The sequence below is a fragment of the Sceloporus occidentalis genome, unplaced genomic scaffold (assembly GCF_023333645.1).
Source record: "Sceloporus occidentalis isolate IW3139 unplaced genomic scaffold, rSceOcc1.0.p SCAF_39, whole genome shotgun sequence".
Classification (NCBI taxonomy): domain Eukaryota; kingdom Metazoa; phylum Chordata; class Lepidosauria; order Squamata; family Phrynosomatidae; genus Sceloporus; species Sceloporus occidentalis.
Genome location: NW_028317019.1, coordinates 3,605,254 through 3,628,168, shown reverse-complemented (window position 1 = coordinate 3,628,168; position 22,915 = coordinate 3,605,254). Strand labels below are relative to the sequence as shown.

Here is a 22,915-nt window from a genome sequence, read left to right as displayed (position 1 = left end):
AACATTCGCTCACTCCCAAGTCAAATCCTGGTTTCCCTTCTTTTGCCCAGGACCTAAACCTGGACCAGAAAGGATCAGGTTTTATTTGCTTTCTTCTCCTGTAACAGGTGTTTTTTCCTTGCCCTTTTTACACGTGGCAGTAAAGATACGATACATCATGTCCTGGCACTGAGCTTCCAGTTTTCATGCATGATCTTCAGACAGGAGATGAGGCTGCCTCTTCTCCATTTTGGAGGGAGCCCAATTCCAGGAAAGAGGAAAGGGCTCTGTGCAAACATCCAGATCAGATGTGAGAGCAGTAGCTTATTATAATTTGCAAGGCTTAGTTCATTGGTTTCTATAACTAGAAAAAATGCAGGGGTCTATGGATTGGTTTAGTTTCTTGCTTTCTCTCAGTTGTGGTGGTACAAGGGCTGACTACTATACTCTGCATTCGCCATCTGGCTAGAAAGAAGGAGGCTAAATTAAATGCTTTTTATCCTTAGTTTTTTGTGGATTTTTGGGACTTTGTGGCCATGTTCTAGAAGAGTTTCTTCCTGACGTTTCGTCAACATTTGTGGCTGGCATCTCTGAAGATGAACGTCAGAAGAAACTCTTCTAGAACGTGGCCACATTGGCCAAAAAACCCACAAAAATCTATGGAAGCCGGCAATGAAAGCCTTTGACTTCACGTTTTTTTTCCTGTCTCTCCAAGTAAGTGAGAAAGAATAATTCTCTCATTTCCCCTTGATCTGGGAACAGACCTTTAAAATTTTTTCTGTTCATTTCTTCACAGGAAAGTATATTGAGTAGATTTGAACGACAAACTGTGAGCGACTGTGGTTAGTAATTTATGCATTAGGCTGAATGAGATCGCTAGAGGCCCTGCCCCATGTCCTAAGTTTTAGCTCACAAACCTCAGGACCTGAATTCACAGCCTTATAAGAGAGATGGAGGGACCCCAGAAAGTAGGCAACCAAAGTCCTGTACATATTATCCAATTGTACCAGTTTGGTGCCATGTTACTGGCTGTGGATCCATCCTACAGAAACCTGGGAATGGGGTGTTTAGAATTGGATGCTTGGTAGAGAGCCCCAGTGCAGTCCTTCATGAGAGTTGCTATATAATTTTAAGTACTTCATGAAATAAGAAATCCCAGGATTCTGTTGGACAGAGTCCTTTAAGTTTCATGGTATCTAAGTGCTAGGTTTGGGCAATGGAGATACAACCCAGGTGCCAAAAATGACCCCTAGCAATTCTGGATAGGCTTCTTCAGTCTCTGTCTCTATTGGTGGAGAGCTATTTACACCAAGAAACCCATGGATCTTCAAAAGATTTCCAGTTTATTTAGTTTATTTATATACATCCATCCTTTCTCCCAATATAGGGACTCAGGGTGGCTAACAATAAATTTAATATGGTACAAATTCAAAACAATGCAAAGGGATTAAAATTATAACTATTTTTTAAAATTAAACCATTTATATAATTACACCTTGAAAAAAACCATATACATTTTCCAGCGATGGAGAGAAGGCATCCTTGATGTATGGGTTAGACCCTGTGGCTCGCTCTAGGTCAGGCAGGAAGTAGACAAAACTTTAGAGGCGTGTCCACAGGATAGGACTAACCCCCAAAGCAAGTTTCAGTTTCGTTTCTGCCTCTGCTCTGGTCAGACGCTTTCAGATCAGCTCTGCTGCTTTTCCTCCTCTATTTCTTTCAACAACAAAAACAACAACTTTATTTCTCTCCTGTTCCTTTTGCCTCTGCCTCCTATCTGTCCCCTCTCCTGTCTCTTTGGACTGCCAGGGGACCAACAACGATGTCAGGGGCTGGGGATCAGGAGGACAGCCCAGGCATGTCCTGTGATTCCCTGAACTTGGCTAGAGAGCAACCCAGTCACTCTCTCAGCCCCTATGAAGACAAGGAGCCTGCTGCTAGGACTGCCAGGGCCAGGTCGGAGGAGGGAGAACCCTCGTCTCCGAACCTACAGGGGCCCCACTGCACCCTCCAGCAAAAGGACCGGACCCAGGCCACATTGGAGGACTCAAGACAGGGTGTGAGTACTACCCCCACCCAACTGGCCCCCCCGCTGCAAGCATTGCCACCGGAGCTCTCCTCCATAATTGCTTCCCTCATCTCCTTCCAAGCTGCAGCTTTATCTGGCCAACAGCCCTGTCCTGCAGCCCTTCCCCTCTCTCTGGGGATGACTGCCACCATTTCAGACCACAGGAGACAGCCTTCCCTCCCTACCTCTCAGCCAGCTCCAGCCCAGTGCATCCCTGCCTCTGCCCAGAGAGCCCCAACCAGGACAAGGTCTTCCTCTTCCTCCTCTCCAGTTGCCCGCTCTTCCCTGGATTCCATCCCTCCCTCTGAAAGGGGAAAATTCACCCCCAGAAAAACTGCCCTCAAGCCTCACAAAAAGGGCGGGAAAAGTCTCCCGGGCTCCTCTGCAGCTGCTGCTAAGACAAAAACTAAGCGACCAGCGCCACCTACTGGCCAACAGCACAAATCAAAAAGGCCCAAAGCCTCCATTATTCTGCATTCTGCTGATGATGAGGATGATGCAGAGGACCTTTCAAACAAATTATCTCACAGTGAAGAGGGCTTACTCACCCTTGACGAATTATCTGTTGATGATGATGATGGAGAAGATCCCACACCCTCCTCCAGCAGACTTTTCCCCCAAGAGGACTTTCAAATCCTGTTGAAAAAAGCAATAAAAACTCTTGAATTGCCTATAAATGCTACCATCCCTGAAACTCAAGACACAGACCTTCCCCAGGGAAAGGGCGACTCCTTCCCACAACCTGGGCCCCCTTCTATCGAGGTCCCCTTTACTTCAGATTTTATGAAGGTTATTAGGGAAGAGTGGTCTAAGCCAGCCACAGCCAGACCAAATCCTCAATCATTCAAAAAATTTTATAACCTTCCCCAATCGGTCATGTCAAAGCTCCAAGTCCCCTTGGTTGATGCTCCCGTTGCAGCTTTGACCACATCCGCGGTCTACTGCAAAGATGGAGACGATGCCCTAAAAAACCACGAAGACAAAAGAGCCGATTCGGCCTTAAGAAAATCATTTGATGCCTCCTCCACAGCCATCAGGGCTGCATCTACTGTCTCCATTCTCTCCAGGGCCGCTTTTACTTGGGCTAGAGACCTTATCCAAGAAGTACCTAAGGGCAACATTAAATTACGCCAGGGCATCAATAAACTTCTCAAGGTGTTGGCTTTTTCTTCTGATGCTTCTCTTGACATCATGCAACTAAGTGCCAGGGCTCAAGCAGCATCTGTCCCAGTAAGGAGACAGATTTGGCTAAAAAATTGGACGGTTGATGCCAAGTCCAAACAAAACCTCACCATGGCCCCCTTCAGCGGACAAAAACTATTTGGAGACGCACTTGAACCCGTCCTCATAGAAACCAAGGACAAGAAAAAAGCCTTACCTTCACTACCCAAAAGAGATGAAAAGCGATCCTTTCGCCAGGGACAGGGTTCCTTTCGCTCATACAAAAACAATCAATCTTCCTTTCGTTCCAGAGACCCTAGGTCCAACAAAAATCAGTGGTCTGACCGAAAGCCATATGGCCGACAACAATACCACTCCCGAGGATTCGGAAGGCCTAACAACTCTTCCAACCAACAACAGGGGCCATCTATCTCCAAACAAAACCGTAATTCCCCCAGAGAATGACTGGCCGCCACACCTAGTGGGCGGCAGACTTCTACACTTCGCCCACATTTGGGAAGCCTCAACTGCAGACAAATGGGTTCTCACCACACTGAGACACGGTTATCTGATAGACTTTTACAACCTTCCTCACGACCACTTTGTTCCATCACCGATGTCTCAACGTCACAAAAAACACAAGTTGATGTTACAAGCCATAGATCACCTACTACAAATTGGAGCGATAGAACAAGTTCCATCTTCAGAAATGTACAAAGGTTGCTACTCTATTTTGTTCATTGTGCCAAAAAAGGACGGGTCATGGAGGGCTGTACTGGACCTAAAATGGGTCAACAAATTTGTCAGAAAACGTCGTTTCCGTATGGAAACTCTAAAGACCATCCTAGAGGCCATCAGACCTCACGACTTTCTTTGTTCCCTAGATTTAACTCAAGCCTACCTTCATGTTCCTGTTCACCCTCTCCACCGCCGATTTCTGAGATTCTCCTACCACCACAACCATTACCAATACAAGGCCCTTCCATTTGGCCTCTCATCAGCTCCTCGGGTTTTTACAAAGATCATGATATCGCTGGTGGCCCATTGGAGACTACAGGGAATCCACGTCCATCCTTATTTGGACGACATCTTAATTCGCTCACCATCACTCCAACAAGGCCGTCAGGATGTCCATCTGGTCCTATCCTCATTGACAAGACATGGTTTTCTGGTCAATCGTGGGAAGAGCCACCTAGAGCCTTGCCAACATATTCTCCACCTCGGGGCGATCATCGATACCCTACACGGCAAGGTATACCTCTCACCAGAAAGAATAAACAAACTTCGTCAGACCATCAACCTCGTGTCCCGCTCTCACTCGACAAACCTTTTACTCCTGGCGAGATTACAAGGCTTAATGATATCAACGATAGACTGCACACCCTGGGCCCGATTTCACTCAAGGCCTCTTCAGTGGTTTCTCCTTCCTCACCAAAAACACATATCCTCAAAGGTCAACAAACGACTGATACTTCCTCACAGAGTCAGACACTCCCTCCTTTGGTGGACTTCTCCCAATCTCAAAACAGGTCGGCCACTCTGGCCTCCTCAAGAACTACAACTGACGACAGATGCCAGTCTGCGGGGCTGGGGAGCCACACTCAACAACTCCTATACACAGGGAAGATGGTCCGTCCAAGAACAAAGCCACAACATAAATCTCCTAGAACTCAGAGCAGTGCGCCTGGCTCTTCTACAATTCTCATCCCTGGTCAAAGGACAACCAGTGTTGATTCGGACAGACAACGTGTCAACAAAAGCCCACATAAATCGACAAGGAGGCACAAGATCAAAGTCTCTAATGAGCGAGACAGAGCTTCTTTTCAAGTGGTCACAAACAAATCTCCTCTCGATAAGATCAGAACACATCAAGGGGACTCTAAATACGAGAGCCGACTGGCTCAGCAGACAGGACATAGACCAGTCAGAGTGGCAGCTACATCCCCAAGTCTTTCACATGGTGACACACAAGCTCGGAACGCCCCTGGTAGATCTCTTCGCATCGCCCATAAACAATCAACTGCCACGCTTCTTCTCTCGGTTCCTAACTCAAGGAGCGGAACAAATGGACGCTCTACATGCCCCATGGCCAGACGGGATTCTATATGCCTTCCCTCCAACGTCCATGATCAACAAGTGCCTAAAAAAGGCAAGAAAAGAAAGAGCGACAATAATTCTAATAGCCCCATACTGGCCAAGAAGACCATGGTTCTCAGAGATCCTGACAATGGCTCAAGAGTCTCTCAAGCTCCCGCTTCGCCCAGACCTTCTATCCCAGGGTCAGTTTCACCATCCAGATCCAGCCTGGCTCAACCTTCACGCTTGGAGGTTGAACGCCGAAATATGATAAAAGAAGGGCTCACGTCTAGGGTGATAGACACCATCATCAATGCTAGACGACCTTCCACCAGACGAATATACGAATATTCTTTCAGATCATTTGCCCGTTGGTGTAAGCTAAACAAACTTAACCCACTCAAGGCATCTGTGAGCTCTCTACTTTCTTACCTCCAAGAAGGACTTGATAAAGGTCTTAAGCCCAACACTCTCAAAAGACAGGTCTCTGCCATCACGTCTGCTTTTCCTCAAAAACACGCTAACAAACTGTCCAACAACTACTATGTCAGAAGGTTTCTTCGAGCAGCCACTCTCATCCGACCTCCCACAGTACACAGATACCCTAACTGGGACCTACACAAGGTACTTTCGGCTCTTACCAAAGCTCCGTTTGAACCACTAAAAGACATAGACTTAAAATTCCTTACCTGGAAGGTTCTATTCCTCACAGCCATCACCTCGGCCAAGAGAGTCTCAGAACTTGGCGCCCTGTCCATACGCAAAGAGCTCTGCGTGTTCAGAGAAGACTCTGTGTTGCTAAGACTAGATCCAACGTTTATAACCAAGATAAACTCTACATTCCACAGGTCCCAAGATATCATCCTACCTTCTTTTTGCCCTCAACCCAAAAAAGACTTGGAAAAGACCTGGCATACACTGGATGTTCGGAGGGCTCTCCGCACTTATATTAATAGAACTAAAAGGTTCCGTTTGACTGACAGCCTTTTTATCTCGTTCCACAAAAATTCCATGGGAAAAAAGGTGTCCGTTTCTACACTTTCTCGATGGATCAGGTCCTGCATATCCATGTGTTATACAGATTCTACAAAGCCTCTTCCTGGAACTGTTTTCGCTCATTCTACACGTAGTGCTTCAACCTCGCAAACACTCTCCACTAATGCCTCTCTAGAAGAGATCTGCAGGGCAGCTACATGGTCCTCGACATCTACCTTTGTCCGACATTACCGCCTGGACTCCTTCCAGTCATCTGAGGCGACTTTTGGAAGAAGGGTACTACAGGCTGTAGTACCTCATTAACTCAATCTTCTTCTACCCACCCTTATTTTTGGGGAGCTATGCCATATCCCATACATCAAGGATGCCTTCTCTCCATCGCTGGAAAAATAAACATTGGCTTACCTGGTGAGATGTTTGTTTTAAGCGATGGAGACGAAGGCATCCTCCCCTCCCTCTGATTGGTCTTGATCTCCTGGCACCCAGTTTTTGAGGTCAACCATTAGTGTTTTTTCTCGTCACATTGGACGTTTACAGTTTTTTGGTTACTGGGTCTTTTTCAGATGCCCTAAAATTTGGTTCTTAGTTGTTTGAGAGTTCTTAGAAACTTTCCTTCTCTAGGCTGTTACATTAACTGAAACTTGCTTTGGGGGTTAGTCCTATCCTGTGGACACGCCTCTAAAGTTTTGTCTACTTCCTGCCTGACCTAGAGCGAGCCACAGGGTCTAACCCATACATCAAGGATGCCTTCGTCTCCATCGCTTAAAACAAACATCTCACCAGGTAAGCCAATGTTTATATTTCACCTTGACCTCTGAATTGCACAGCAGTTCAAACCTTATCTCTGTTTTGCTTAGGATCCAGCCCTTGAGGCATCAGCATTTCCAGAAAGGAGAGAAAGTGGAAGCGTGAAATACTTTTTGTTTGGAGGGAGAGTCTATCCAGATTCTGTCCTGTAAAACTATTAGAGCCCCTTTGATGCTGTTTTTGATTCAGAACATATGATTTTAAGGCATCTTGCACTTCTATCTCCATCCAATAAACCTTTGAACTCTTTCAAGCATTCTGTTTTCCTGGCTGCCCATCCCAAAAGTATGAAACATAGCACCAGTCATGGAGATTCAGTCTTTTTCTTGATGGGGATACAGAGCGAAGGCCACAGGATCCCCACTCCTGACATAACATTTTGCCCAGTTCATTGCAGATATTTCACATACTCAATGTTAGAGCCAGACTGAGAGTTTTGGGAGTCCCTGTCCCTCCAAAAGCAACTTTCCCAAGAGCAGTCTATGGCCTGTTACAGACTGCCAAAATAAAGCTGCTTCGGGTCTCTTTGGAGGTATGCTATTTAAATGACGCATGGGTCCTAAGAGTCGCAGCTTTGGTGCAGCTTCCGGATTCTTAGGGTGCATGCATCATTTAAACAGCATACCTTCAAAGAGACCCGAAGCAGCTTTATTTTGGCAGTCTGTAACAGGCCTATGTCTCCCTTCCAAAGAGCAGCAGCGGATGGAGAAGGAGGCCTTGGGGAAGCAGAGGAGAGCTTGGCTTGACTCCCAAAGACTCTCCCTTGAATGTTTCCATCTCTCTAGGAAACAGAGGAGCCTGGGAGGGAGACTGAGGACTAGGGCATGCTGGGAAAAGCTTCAGGGGGAGCTTATGGGAGCAAATGTGGGACTTTGCTTTCTCCCCCCAACTACTTTCCTGCTCTCTTTTGACAGGCTTGAAGACAACACAAAGTAAGCTCAATGGTGGAAAAGACTGCAAAAGCCATCTTCCCTATACGTTCCATGCTCACCTCCATGGCACCTTAGGAGCAAGCAAGTCTCCACTGAGGGCAGCACAGTCAAGGAACAAAATCCAAAATGGGGAGTGGTCTTTGAGATCCTGATGGTCCTCTGAAAGGAAAATGCCAGCCCCTGAAACCAATCCTGGCCAGCTTTTGGGAAAGGGCCCTCATGGTTTGCCCTAATGGACTCTGAGCCCCTTGCAGACTGTCCCTTCCCTGAATTTTGCTCTCCTGGAGGCTCAGAGGAGATTCTGGGGGGGCCTGGGCACCTCCTCTTCTTAGGGACCCTGAGCCCCAAGTTCAGCTGACAAATGGTAATTCGCCCACGATGAACCCACCATCCCCCCTCTGTCCTGGGACATGCCTTAGGAAACCTCTTCCATGGAAATTAGGGAGCTCCTAATCTTAGTGGAAATGGGAACCTCTGGAATTCTCCTCTTTTTCCCAGCTGGGAAGCAAGGCATCGTTGGAAATCTCTTCCAAGGACAAGAGGGGTTGTTGTTGTTTTAATAACATGGCTCCAGTCAATGGAGGTCTTCTTCAGGCAGTGAATGGAGGTTTATGCAAATGCAGAATGACATCACTGCTACGGAAGGCTCTCTTGACCAATCAGAGAGCAAGATGAAGGTTCTTCTGGAAGCTTCCGTGAGAAGGAGATATAAGGCCTGAGAGACCAAGAGACAGTTGGGGGAATTGTGTCAGTTGGAGATCGAGAGAGAGAGTTAAAGAGTGGATCTTGGAAGTTAGTCTCAGAATTGGACGCTTAGGTCTATTTTTTAATAGCTTGTATGAATTGAATATTATATACTTACAAATATTGCACCTGCAAGATTCTTAATATCTTGTATGACATATTTTACTTATATTTCGTTATCAATAATAAATACCTCCTTAGAGTATCTACTACTTGACACTCCTTTTACTCGTATTTTGGCTTTGTTAATGATTGTCAGAAGCAAGTCTAACAAAGTCTTCATCAACAAAGTCAAATTTCAGAACAGGAGTCTAAACTCAAAACTTTGTTGAAAGAAAGAGATTGCATAAAAGGCACGGTTCGTGGCGTTATAGTCAGATCTAAATAACAATAAAGATTTGACCATTTTATATCCCCAATTAACATCCCACCCCACAACAAGATCTATTGGGTATTTTATTCCTGCTAAAAATATAATTGACAAGTTAATTACCTCATCATCCAAAATCTCCCCCCAAATATGTTGCTTTGAGAACCACTGAATGGTCAGCAAGTTCCCAGCAAACCTCCCCAAAACAGTGAGATAATTCCCATCTGCTCCCACCATTTTGCAACCTTAAATTCAACCAAAGTACCAATAAACCCAGTCAAGCAATCTGGCCAAATAATATATATTAAAATTAACTCAAACCAACCCTTTCCCCTTCTCAGCTTTCCCATCAGGGGGGGGGGGGGGCGAGGAGGGGGCATGTGGGCGAGTGAGGCTTAGCTGCTTGCTATGGGTCCCATTCCTTTCCCTCCACATTATGTTCACTCCAGGAATCAATCCTTCCGCTATCCAGCTCCACAAACTCAATGAATTAACCTTCCCAACATCCAGTTCCACAAACTTCACTCAACCCCTTTTTCCAAATATATAACACCTCTACCATTTTCTATAAACCATATAATTACATCCAGTTCGGATTCTTCCATTTTTCTCCAACAACAAATATGGAAGAATCCAATTATACACCAACATTTATGGAAGAATCCAAATTTCCCATCCTGGTTCTGACACCTGGTTCAACTGGTTCAAGTAATTGGTGTGAACCAGCTCAAGTCCTTGTTTTCCAACATTTTAAGGAGTTCCATTTAGCAACTGTGACTAATATCTATGATAGGAAGGAAAGGGGACACTGAAACTACTTTATCTCTCATCTATTTTCCTAGATGACCTTTGCTTAGCTCCATAGTAGATCCCAGGCGTCCCTCCTCTCTTAATGCTGATATGACTCTTCTCTGTCTTTGCCCTTTTTTATAGAAGAACTTGAGACTCATCAGAGAATAGAAACTGAGGAGAAATCAAAGAAATGTGTGAAATGCTTTGCTTTTATACCTTTAGAGGTATCCACTAGAGAGAAAGTGTAGAAATGTGAGCAGTTGAAAGTACGTTTTTGATTGTTTATAAATTTATTATTTGATAAGACTTAATTAAAAAATTAAATAGGAATTTATTTATTTTTTTGGAGAGGCAGCCTTCATACATTTTGTTGTACAGTTGTCACTCCCTTTTTGCGGACTTAGTATCCGCAGCCTCACTCCTCGCGGGAGCGACAGGCGACCATTAATAAAACGGCATGCTCCTGCATACGCCTCCCCTCCTGGTGCCATAGGTGTACAGCCCATTATTTTCTATGGGACTTGAATATGTGAGAGTCATTACTTTCGCGAGGGGTCCAGAACGGATCCCTCATGAATTGGGAGGGGCTACTGTATTTTGTAAAGCTCTATTATAATCTTCATTTATGCTACTTCTGCTAAAAAGTTCTTGGTCTGAAAGTATCTTGTCGTTACAGAAACATTACATAAACCTCTGCCCTATTTTGAGCATCCTGTATTCTTCATTGAGTCTATAGAATCTGAAGGACAGTGTCAATTACGGAAGCATCAGTTTTAGCATAAATGAGGTGTTGCTACAATTCAACTGGTTGTGACGATGAGAAAGGATGCTGAAGATGAATTTCTGTCTCCTATCTAGCCCTATATCGACACACACAACATGCACTGACTCCCGAGTCAAACTCTGATTTCCCTCCCTGTCCCCAGGATCTAAACCTGGGCTAGAAAGGATCAGGTTTTATTTGGGATCTTCTCCTGTAACCTGTGTTTTTCCTTGCCCTTTTTGCATGGAGCAGTAGGGGGGCTTTACATCAGGGCTTGGCATTGAGCTTCCAGTTTTCAGGGATCATTTTCAGGAAGGTGACGATTGTGCCTCTTTTCCATTTTTGGGGCTCCAGTCAAGAGGAAAGGGCTCTGCACTAATCTCCAGCTCATATGGAAGAGCAGTAGCTTATTAGAATTTGCAAGGTTTAATTCATTGGTTGCTTCAACTGGCAAAGATTGCAGTAGTCTATGGGTTGGCTGTGGTGTTACAGGGGCTCACTACTCTGCATACATGTCTCTCTTCACTTCCATACAGAAAAGTATATGGAATATATTTGAATGACAAGATGTGAGCAATTCTAGTTGGTACTTTATGCATGAGCTGCCCCAGGACCTAGGTTTTAGCTCACAAACCATGGGACCTAAGACAATCCTGAATTCACAACCTTACTAGAGAGATGGAGGGACACCAGAAAGTTGGCAACCAAAGGCCTAGTCATACTTCCCAATCATAGCAGTTTGGTGCCATATTAACAGCTGTGCTTCCATCCTATATAATCCTGGGGATTGTAGTTTGGTGAATGGGGTGCTTAGAATTGGCTGCTAGGTAGAGAGCCCTAGTGCAGTTCTAGTGAGAACAAAGTTTGTGAGCTAACTTCTAGTGAGAGTTGTACCTCATGAAACAAGAAATCCCAGGATTGTGTTGGACCGAGAAAGTTTCGTGTTATCAAAGTGCTATGTTTGGCAAAAGAGATGTATCCTCAGGTGCCAAAATTGGCCCATAGGAATTCTGGAGAGACTCATCAAGTCTCTGAAGTCTCCGTCTCTGTTGGTGGAGGGGCTATCTAAACCAAGAAACTCTAAGATCTCCATAGGATCTCTAGTTTATTTAATTTAGTTATTTGTATCCAGCCTTTCTCCCAATATAGAGACTCAAGGTGGATAATAACAAATTTTAAACAGCAGAAATTCAAAACAATGCAAAGGCATTAAAACTATAACTATAACTATAACAACTATAACTATATATATATATATAACTCTCTCTCTCTCTCTCTCTCTCTCTCTATATATATATATATATATATATATATAAAACCATTTATAAAGTTGCACCTTGAAAATAATAGTTTATCAAAAATAAAATAGAAACCTTGACCTGCTAACCTTTATAATCCAGCCCTTGAGGCATCAGCATATCCAGAAAGGAGAGAAAGTGGAAGTGTGAAATACTTTTTGTTTGGAGGGAGAGTCTATCTAGATTCTGTCCTGTCAAACTATTAGAGCCCTCTTTGATGCTGTCTTTGCTAGTTTTTAATAGTAAGCTTTTACCAGAGGACCTCAATGTGTGGGGCGGATTATATGGGAGAAGGCGATCCCGTAAATAAGCTGGACCGAAGCCATGAAGGGCTTTACAGGTTAGACCTTGTACTTTGCCTTTACTAAGATCTTGTACTTTGCCCAGAAATTAACAGGCAGCCAGTGAAGAGATTTTAGTATAGGTTTAATATGGTCACCTCTAGATCTTCAAGTGACCACTCTGTCTGCCATATTTTGAATTAGATGAAGTTTCCGGACTTGGTGCAAGGGCAGTCCTTTGTAGACCGCATTGCAAAAGTCAAGACGTGAGGTTACCAGCTCCTTCAGGTTCCAGGAAGGGACACAGCTGGCGTATCAACCGAAGCTGATAACAGCCACTCCTGGCCATTGCATCTATCTGACCTGACATCTGGATGGACAGATCCAGGAGCACCCCCACATTGCGAACACAATCCTTTAGTGGAAGTGTGATCCCATCCAGGACCGGTTGACAAGCCTCCATACCCAGATTAGGACTTCCAACAGCAAGCACCTCTGTTTTACCTGGACTCAGTTTTCATCTGTTTTTCCTCATCCAACACATTACTGCCCCAAGACATTCATTCAGAGGGGAGATGCCTTCCTTAGTTGACACTGAGGCCTGGCGTATGAAGAGGTATAGTTGAGTATCTGATCAGTGTACTGATAATACCCCACTCCATGCCTCCAGATGATCTCTCCCAGTGGTTTCATGCAGATGTTAAACAGCATTGGTGACAGGATGCCGCCCTGAGGAAAGCCAGATTTAAACTCCCTTTTAGATGAACAACTGTCCCCAAACATTACCATCTGGAATCTGCTTGAGAGATAGGACTAGAACCACCACAATGCATTGCCCCCTATCCTCAATTTCCTCAGACCTTTCTGGATGCCATCGTCGATGGTATTGAAAGTCACTGAGAGATCCAAAAGCACCAGCAGGATCACATTTTCCCTGTTGATATTCAAGAGGAGATCATCTACTAAGGCGACCATAACAGTTTCGATTCTGTATCTCATCCTTAAACCGGTTTGAAATGGGTCCAGATAATCTGTTTCATCCAAGACCACTTGGAGATTAAGAGCAACTGCCCTCTCAATCACCTTGTTTAAAAATGAGAGATGGGAGACCGGTCTGTAATTGTTCATGTCCAAGGGATCTAGGGAGGGCTTTTCCATAAACGGCCGTAACACCGCTTCTTTTAAGCAAGATGGAAAATAGCCCTCCCTAAGAGAAGCATATCTCAGGTGAGTCCTAAGTGCATCTCCTCCTTGGATGACCAGCCATGAAGGGCAAGGGTCAAGAGGGCAAATTGTCTTCTTTACACTTCCAAGGACCTTATCCACATCCTTGGTACTCACAGATTCAAAGTGACCCAGTATGATCTTATTCACGGAGTCACTGGACACATCACCTATAGCCTCTGCAATAATGCCGGCATCCAATTCGGCTGTTATCTGAGAGATGTTCTCTGTGAAATAGTAATTTAAATTGTCAAAGTGAACTGTGGAAGGCTCTAATAATGAGTTCTGGGGGGGGGGGGGGGGAGGTGCCTGAGTCAGGTCCCAGATGCCCCCCCCCCCCCCCGACTTCAGCACTCCCTTTATGCTTTTCTTTCCTTGGCATTTTCACTCCATTCCTTCCTTCTCTAACATACATCCCTTCAAGGGAGCCCAAGGCCCTTTCAGCATGGTCCCAGAACCGGGTGGGGGGGCATACGTTCTGGGGCTGAGGGTCTCTCCACTGGTCCTCCTCCACAGGGTTGTTTTGAAGGGAAAGGTATCTATGTGGGGGGGGGGGCTAATCCAGAAACTGTGGGCCTATAAGCTTAGCTCCCAGGTTGCCGGGGGGTGTCAGTATCCCCAGAAGGGGCTTTGGGGTCCCTCCATCTCCCTCCTCTTGACTTTAGCCTAGATTTGGGTCTTCTCTCCCTCCAGACAGATCCCCATCCCCCCCCCCCCAGAGAAAACTCCACCCCTCCCAAATAATGTTGTTTCCAATGCTTTGAAGTACCTGGGCACCAAGGCCATGCCTCTCTGCAAAGATCCCTCCTGCCCTCTTTTCTCATAATAACCCCCCCAAGTACCTGGGCCCCAAGGAATCCCCCGAGGAGGGGGCAGGGAAGGGAGAGGAGGAAGAGGAGGACTGGCAGAGCCCCTGCCTTTCTTTGGGGGAGGAGATCAGGGTTTCCTTCCTTCTTACAACCCCCCCAACTTCCCCCCTCCAGAAGACCCTGCAGCCAAATCTTCGAACGAACGAGGGCTCTCCCCACTTCCCTCCTTCAGAGCAGGCTGTCAGGGCGGCAGGTTCAGGGGCTGCGACTGTGCATGCACATTTCCCACCAAAGGCCCCTCCTGACCATGCGCAGGGACCGCAAGGACCATGCTGCTGCTGCCGCTTACTCCACTGTCGGCCTTTGGAAGAAAGGAAGGAGCCCTGGTGGCACAGTGTTTAAAACCCTGTACTGCAAAACCATAAGGTTGTGAGTTCAATACCTGTGAAAGGGTTCAAGCTTGACTCAGGCTTGCATCCTTCTGAGGTCGCTAAAATGAGTACCCAGATTTTGGGGGGGCAATTAGCTTATCATTGGAAACTGCTCAGACACTGTTAGTTCAGTATGAAGCGGTATATAAATGAAGCTGTATGTTTTTTGTTTGTTCCAGAATGGAATCCAAGCTGCGGAGCTGGACTCAGGAGGGAAAGGCTGGGAAGGCTCTGCTTTGTACATATTGCTCTGATGTCTGTCTGTCTGTCTGTCTGTCTATAAATATGTGTGTGTTTGCCTCTGTTCTTATGGCTGGGAATGGAGCTGAGGGCTGAGGAGAGAAGAAAGGGTCAATTTTGTGCAAATGCAGAACTTCTGTGCATCAATGAGTCCAGTGTGTTGAAACAACAAAGAACTTTATTAAGAACATATAGTCAGGAATTCGGTGTTTAAGCCAGTACTGCCCTCCCCAATCCAATGAATACATTACAACCCCCAAACCTAAAACTCCACCCTCTTCCAAACCTAGCCCCCACCTCCAATTCCCACAGTCTCTGCCCCACAGGAAACAAGACCCCTTTGCCATTCCCAGAAACTAGCCCTTTCTCTTAATGCTGGCCTCCAACTTTCTTCAGCAAACATCCCAAACATTGCAAAAGCTATCATTCCCATAACTATTCTAACCAGCTGCAACAAATCCCAGCCCCCCATCTAGGTAACCTATACCACAACCCATAATCCTTAGCCAAGTTTATAACCCAAAGCAATGATCTATACTAATAGCAATTAAAACGTAAACTTAACAAAATATAACTTTAAAACATAAACAGACATATGGACAGACAAACCTTACAAACAAAATCATAAAGGCCTTTTCACGGCTGCATTGAAAATATATTTTCTTTTAAAAATTATTGAACATTCATTAAAAAGACATACAAAACAAAACATTAGTACACACTGAAACATATTTACACAATATACAAAGTGTATATATATATATATATATATATATATATATATATATATGAAAAAAGCCAAGTAAGTTTCTGTATCTCTAAGCTATGTATACTTCCTAGATGGTCTCTAAACCTCTTAAATTTTCATTTCTTCTAGTTTCCTGTTTTAATCTTTCAGCAAAGAAAAATAGAGCTAGATAAACAAAAACCCAATCTCCATTTTTACTTGGTTCTTGTTTCTACTCTTTAAGAGAAGAGGAGATTAATTCATCCTAATTTATATATGTTTTGATAGTTGATTTGAATTGAAAAATCAAGAAAAGAACCTTTTTTTCTGAAAATATATTTTCTGTATTCCTTCTTTACAAAAATAATATTAGTTCACTGCTGGGATTTTTTTGGCTTCTCTCCTGTGTGGACTCTCTGATGTCTCACTAGGTGTGACTTCGAAGCAAAACCTTTCCCACAATGCTGGCATTTGAATGGCTTCTCTCCTGTGTGGACTCTCTGATGTGACACTACATGTGACTTACAAGAAAAACATTTCCCACAACGCTGGCATTCGTATGGCTTCTCTCCTGTGTGGACTCTCTGATGTGTCACTAGGTTTGACTTCAAAGAAAAACATTTCCCACAACGCTGGCATTTGTATGGCTTCTCTCCTGTGTGGACTCTCTGATGTTTCACTAAGTATGACTTCATAGAAAAACATTTCCCACAATGCTGGCATTTGTATGGCTTCTCTCCTGTGTGGACTCTCTGATGTGACACTACATGTGACTTACAAGAAAAACATTTCCCACAACGCTGGCATTTGTATGGCTTCTCTCCTGTGTGGACTCTCTGATGTGTCACTAGGTTTGACTTCAAAGAAAAACATTTCCCACAACGCTGGCATTTGTATGGCTTCTCTCCTGTGTGGATCCTGTGATGTTCCAAAAGGTGTGACTTCTGAGAAAAACCTTTCCCACAATGCTGGCATTTGTATGGCTTCTCTCCTGTGTGGACTCTCTGATGCCTCACTTGGACTGATTTCGAAGAAAAACATTTCCTACAATGCTGGCATTTATATGGCTTCTCTCCTGTGTGGAATCTCTGATGTGTCATTAGGACTGACTTCTGAGAAAAACCTTTCCCACAACGCTGGCATTTGAATGGCTTCTCTCCTGTGTGTATCCTGCGATGTTCTAAAAGGTGTGACATCTGAGAAAAACCTTTCCTACAATGCTGACATTTGAATGGCTTCTCTCCTATGTGGACTCTCTGGTGTATCACTAGGTATGACTTCCAAGAAAAACATTTCCCACAATGCTGGCATTTATATGGCTTCTCTCCTGTGTGGACTCTCTGATGTGTCATTAGGACTGACTTCCAAGAAAAACATTTCCCACAATGCTGGCATTTGAATGGCTTCTCTCTTGTGTGGACTCTCTCTTGACTCACAAGTTTTTCTGTAAAGAAGGACAATGACAGATAAGTGAAAATCAGAGTTAAGAGAGGAGGGTGTTACAACCAGATTTAGCCCCCATTTACCCTTCCCTATTTGACAGTAAATTAATAAAGTTGGTGTGAGTGACCCGAGCATGATCCTGTTGCAGATACCCTAAATCCATGGAACGATTGTATCCTTACTTATAGCAGCTAGCAAAGAAGAGACTAGATGGGGACTGCCTTGAGGGAATCAGTGGAAGCAGATAGTCAGAGGACTGGTGAAAAAATGTTCCATTAAAAATGTGCAAAAATACTTTGATTGACAGGTGGCATCATATCCTGTGAGACTGCCATAAAGTACAGAGTCGGAGCCCAAGGCATGATGCAAACCAACTGCAGAGGTCACTTCATGCTGTTTGGCTCCAGGAGATGACTCACAGCCAATACAGTATACAGCTCACATGCGAATCGGTGTGGATTGGATTGGTGTGTGAACAAGAGATGGTGAAGTTGATGGAAGTTGGAGAGGAGAGCTTGCAAATATTTGCATTATTAGGAGCAGGTAACTGTTGAAGTTGCCAGATATTGTGCAGCTGTGATTATTTGTCGCAGAAATTTTTTGAAACTGATGCAGAAACAACCATGAAATATCGTCCAGTTAGTCTGACATCAATACCAGGAAAGATTCTAGAGCAGATCATTAAACAGAGAGTCTGTGAACATCTAGAAAGCAATGCCATAATCACAAAAAGTCAACACAGGTTTCAGAGAAAGAAGTCATGCCAGACAAACCTGATCTCTTTTTTTGATAAAATTACCAACTTGTTAGATGAAGGGAATGCTGTGGATATAGTATATCTTGATTTCAGTAAGGCCTTTGACAAAGTTCCCCATGATATTCTTGCAAACAAGCTTGTAAAATGTGGACTAGACAAGGCAACTGTTACATGGATTTGTAATTGGTTGACCGGCCGAACCAAAAGGGTGCTCAACAATGGCTCCTTTTCATCCTGGAGAGAAGTGACTAGTGGGGTGTCCAGTGGGGTTCTGTCCAGGGCCCAGCGCTATTCAACATCTTTATCAAGGACTTGGATGACAAAATTGGGAGCATACTTATCAAATTTGCAGATGACACCAAATTAGGAGGAGTAGCTAATACTTCAGAGGACAAGATGAAATTCAAGATGACCTGAATAGACTAGAAAGCTGGGCCAAAGCTAATAAAATGAAATTCAACATGGAGAAATGTAAGGTATTGCACTTAGGGCAGAAAAATGAAATGCACAGATATAGGATGGGGGACACCTGGCTGAATGAAATTATGAGTGAAAGAGATCTAGGAATCCAAATAGACCACAAGTTGAAAATGAGTCAACAGTGCGACGCAGCAGCTAAAAAGGCCAATGCAATTTTAGGCTGCATCAATAAAAGTATAGTGTCTAGATCAAGGGAAGTAATAGTGACACTCTATTCTGCTTCGGTCAGGACCGACCTGGACTATTGTGTCCAGTTCTGGGCACCACAGTTTAAAAAGGATGTGGAGAAACTAGAGCATGTCCAAAGGAGAGCGACTAAAATGGTGAAGGTTCTGGAAGCCATGCCCTACGAGGAATGACTTAGGGAGCTGGGGATGTTTAGCCTAGAGAAGCGAAGGTTAAGTGGTGATATGATAGCCCTGTTTAAATATTTGAAGGGATGTCATGTTGAGGAGGGAGCAAGCTTGTTTTCTGCTGCTCCAGAGACAGGGACCCAGAGCAGTGGATGCAAGCTCCAGGAAAAGAGATTGCAACTCACCATTAGGAAGAACTTCCTGAGAGTAAGGGCTGTTCGACAGTGGAACAAACTCCCCTGGAGTGTAGTGGAGTCTCCCTCCTTGGAGGTCTTCAAGCAGAGGCTGGATGGCCATCTGCTGGGCATGCTTTGATTTGGATTTCCTGCATGGCAGGGGGTTAGACTCTTGCGGTCTCTTTCAACTTTATTATTCTATAATTCTATCTTGAAATAATTATGACATAGAGTCAGTCTACTGCTTTAAGTCTATATTTCTCAAAGTTATTTGGGACAATTTTTACTTGCAAGGTTTAGGATTTCATTTTATGAACTGATTTTACCCTTATTGCTAGGATGCAGTTTACTTATTGTGATTCTTTGTAATACTTGTTTTTACTTCTTCTTTTTTTTAAGCTGGCCATGTGCCATAATAAATCATTCATTTATTCATTTGTATTATTTTGTAACTCAAGATAAAGAACCTCCAAGGACTTGAATGAAATCTACTGTGTGACTTATTTTTAAGTGTGGACAGTGGTCTGTGTATTGCCAATACCTATATCTAGATATTTGCTTCCATACTCTGCCATGTTATTGTTGAGCTGTATCTGGGAGCGTCACCCTCAGATTGTAGTGTACATTGGATTGTGAACGCAATCGAAATTCAGAGCCAACAAGGACCTGAGAGGCAGTGTGGTCTTTGTCTGAGGTATTTGCATCAAACACACACTGCATTCAATTCGTGTTCATGCCATGCTTTCCCCTCACAGGAAATATTCTAAAGAGCTATAAACCTTTCCGAACCCTCAGTTTCTGCCCTAAGCATCAATTTCAGTATAAATATCAGGCCCAACTTGCTGTGCTTCAGTGTCAGTCCAGTTACAGACACTCTGTTTGTTTTCTTGGCTAAGCACCTCAATGCACTCGCCAACCCCAATTGTCGCAGGAACTACTGACCTCTCCCGATTCCAACAATTGGAATAAAGCTCTGGATAGGTAATAAATACCTTTAACAAAGCCTTACATCTATTCACCACTCCCACCTTTGCTTCCTAGATCTTGTGTGTGCGCATGAACACACACACACACACACACACACATATATATATATATATATAGTATGTGTGTCTGTGTATTTTGTTTTCCCCCTAAATAAATAATATAACTTTATTACAGCCATTTGGCCAGCACAATTACAAAATTCCAATTTAAAACACAACATAGGTTCATGTACAGGCAGATTGGAGAGTATAACCAAATGATAGTTTATAAACAGTAAGGCTAAAAAGTAAGGATAAAAAGTAAGGATAGGGCTGCACGATCAGGTAAACAGACAACGAGTAGGCTGCCATCACCTCACAAACAGCTCTATCATATTGTGTAATAGAGTACCACATTCAAGACATATTAGTTCAAAACCACAGTCATATCCCCTGTCCAAGCAAGAGCTAAACTACAAAGTGCCATTAATCAGATGCAACTGATTGGGGTAACTTCATTAGACTTTAGTCCCCAACTAGGTTAGTTTGATGGTATGGTAAAATACGGCCATACCTCCTCCTTTACAAATCTTACCGTTAAATCAAGCCATCTATACAGATTTTGAGATTATAACATATTACATCTGTTTAACAAACTGTTAACGATTTGCAATGGCAGCTGCAAAGAATTGTGCAACTGCTTGCGTTATAACTTCCTTCTGATCTGCAAGTAGAAAATTAGTATAAAATTTCTCTTGTCTGCCTGGAAACTGCAACACAATTGGTGTTATATATAAAGCACGTATTTCCGTATACAAAGAAAGCCAAAGAGAACATGATTAATATTTTCGATTTCCTCTGAGCCACAAGGACAGTATCTGTGTTCGTAAGGGATCTTTTTAAATCTGCCCTCCAAGACTGCTGATGGTAAGATGTTAAACCTTGCTGACATGAAAGCTCTTCTGAATTTCGGGACATTCAAATTCTCAAAATATTTCACATATTTGCCAGGTCTACTGGATTCCCTAACAGGGTGTAAAGTCAGTTGGCTTATATGAGTCTGGAAATCAATATCCTTGATGCGTTGAGAAATCACAGATTTTGCTTTATCATAGCCTAGTAGAGTTATTTCAGATAGTGAGAGTCCAAGAGATAAGAGTTTCAAGGTCAGTGTATCCTTCCAGGGGACAAAAAGGAGTCTGTTAGAATTAATGGCACTAAACCGATCGGAACAAAAAACATTTTGAGCCATATATTTAATTTGCATATCCATACACGCGCCTCAACAGATAGCATCCCTGTTTCTAGACGGAGAATGGGATTCGAAACACAATTTGGGGCACGTAAAATTGTTCTTAAAATTTTTGCTTGAAATGCCTCGAAGGTTGTAAAGCTACTGAAAGTACAAATCTCAGAACCGTATAATAGTTGTGCTAAGATATTAATAACAAAGACTTGGAGAGCTGCTGGAATGTATTGGCCTCCCTTATTATAATAGAAAGAACATAGAGCTTTAATACTTCTTTGTGTATCCCCTAAATAAAACACAAAAACCTATTTCAAATGCCTCTGACGTACTGTTTGATTCAGGACCTGCTAGAGCTGGGCGGGATCCAGAGGTCACTGTTGCCCCAGTAAAACTATCTCGATCTATTGAGCTATGTACCAAATTCCCCTAAAAGCATAGCACTTGCGGGTGTCCTCCCCAGTCTCCAGCATTTTGGGTAACAAAGGGCCTCTTGAATCAATCATGGAGCTAAGCAAGCTCAGGATGGAAAAGAAACATTAGAGAAAAAGCAGGTTTTGTGTCCCCCTTTCTTCTCTTCATAGATATTACTCATAACTGATCATAGAATCATAGAGTTGGAAGAGACCACAAGGGCCATTCAGTCCAACCCCCTGCCGTGCAGGAACTCTCAATCAAAGCATCCCCGAAAGACGGCGATCCAGTCTCTGTTTAAAGACCTCCAAGGAGGGAGACTCCACTACACTCCGAGGAAAGAATGTGTTCTACTATCAAACAGCCCTTACTGTCAGGAAGTTGCTTTGATTCTATAATTCTAAAGTGGAAACAAAGCACTCTGACAGTGAATGATGAAAGGGCCCTCAGTCTTCACAGAAAGGGCAATGGATTCAGGTTCCTTACCCACAAAGGCCACGTTCTCATAATTCTCCATCATCACAGAACTGTATGTAAGTTTCTGCTTCTTTGTCAACAGTTTCCATTCCTCCTCGGTGAAATATACTGCTACATCTGCAAAGGTCACCTGCAATAGAAAATAGCCTTATCCAGAGAGTAAGTAAGCAAAAGGGGAGGAAAGCACATGGTGCATCGCAAATATTATTTCAACACTTCAGAATTCAGTCCAGGAAATAAACTTTAAATTCTGCAAGAAAGCAAAAAGCTACAGCCTTTGAGATCCAGTTTGTCTCGAATCCTTTCAATATAATATACAATATAATAAACAATATAATAAACAATATAATTTAGACCATTTCTTAGATATTATTGATTGATTGGGATACTGATTAGCCTAACATGTAAAGTACATTTAGTCACCAAGGAATTATAGTGAATTTAGCCATATCTCTCCTAATTTCAAAAACAGTTCTGGGGAGTACTCTGGGCTTGAGGGCCACTGGGCCCATCCCCAATTTATTTTCAGAGAAATTCTTCCATATCCCTCAGCATTTCACAGATGGGGAAAGCAAGACATATGTGGACAAGCAACACCAGAAGGGGTTCAAGATGGCCAATGTTGTTAATGACGAAGATCGCACAAGCGAGGAAGGACACAGTAGATTGCTTTTGCTTCCGACTCCTAGCAAGGGTAAGACCCTGCCCCTTTCTCTCCTCCCCTCTCCCTCTTTTGAGTTGATGGGCTGCACACGTCTTTTGAACTTGGAACACATTTTGCAGTAACTGAAGTGAACTGAGGAGAAGAGGGAAAGTGGGAGCAGGAGAGAGAAATGGGTCATTTTCAAAGCCCCTGAAAAAATGAGGTGACAGAGGATTAAGCAGGACTCCCTCTGCCAAACTGGG

General features: G+C 43.7%; 1 protein-coding gene, 1 long non-coding RNA gene and 1 pseudogene across 3 annotated transcripts; all 3 read right to left on the bottom strand.

The window, feature by feature from the left end:
* Window positions 1–22,915, bottom strand: part of LOC149290427 (uncharacterized) — a 429,900-nt pseudogene that overhangs the window by 290,894 nt on the left and 116,091 nt on the right.
* Window positions 1,494–6,421, bottom strand: LOC149290431 (uncharacterized). 2 transcript variants are annotated; one of them, XR_016277224.1, is made up of 3 exons: window positions 5,974–6,421; window positions 2,596–2,683; window positions 1,494–1,695 (listed from the first exon to the last, which is right to left on the bottom strand). It is a non-coding gene; the product is annotated as an uncharacterized LOC149290431 (long non-coding RNA). The 2 variants fall into 2 exon arrangements; XR_016277225.1 differs by lacking the exon at window positions 5,974–6,421 and adding an exon at window positions 2,909–4,877.
* On the bottom strand, window positions 15,810–17,055 carry LOC149290430 (uncharacterized). The gene has a single exon (XM_089489296.1). It carries the CDS (start codon window positions 17,048–17,050, stop codon window positions 16,073–16,075), a length of 978 nt encoding a protein of 325 aa, XP_089345422.1. The 5' UTR covers window positions 17,051–17,055; the 3' UTR covers window positions 15,810–16,072.

Coding starts and splice junctions, on each gene's coding strand:
- LOC149290430 (XM_089489296.1), bottom strand. CDS start 17,050: ATGACACATCAGAGAGTCCACACAGGAGAGAAGCCATATAAATGCCAG.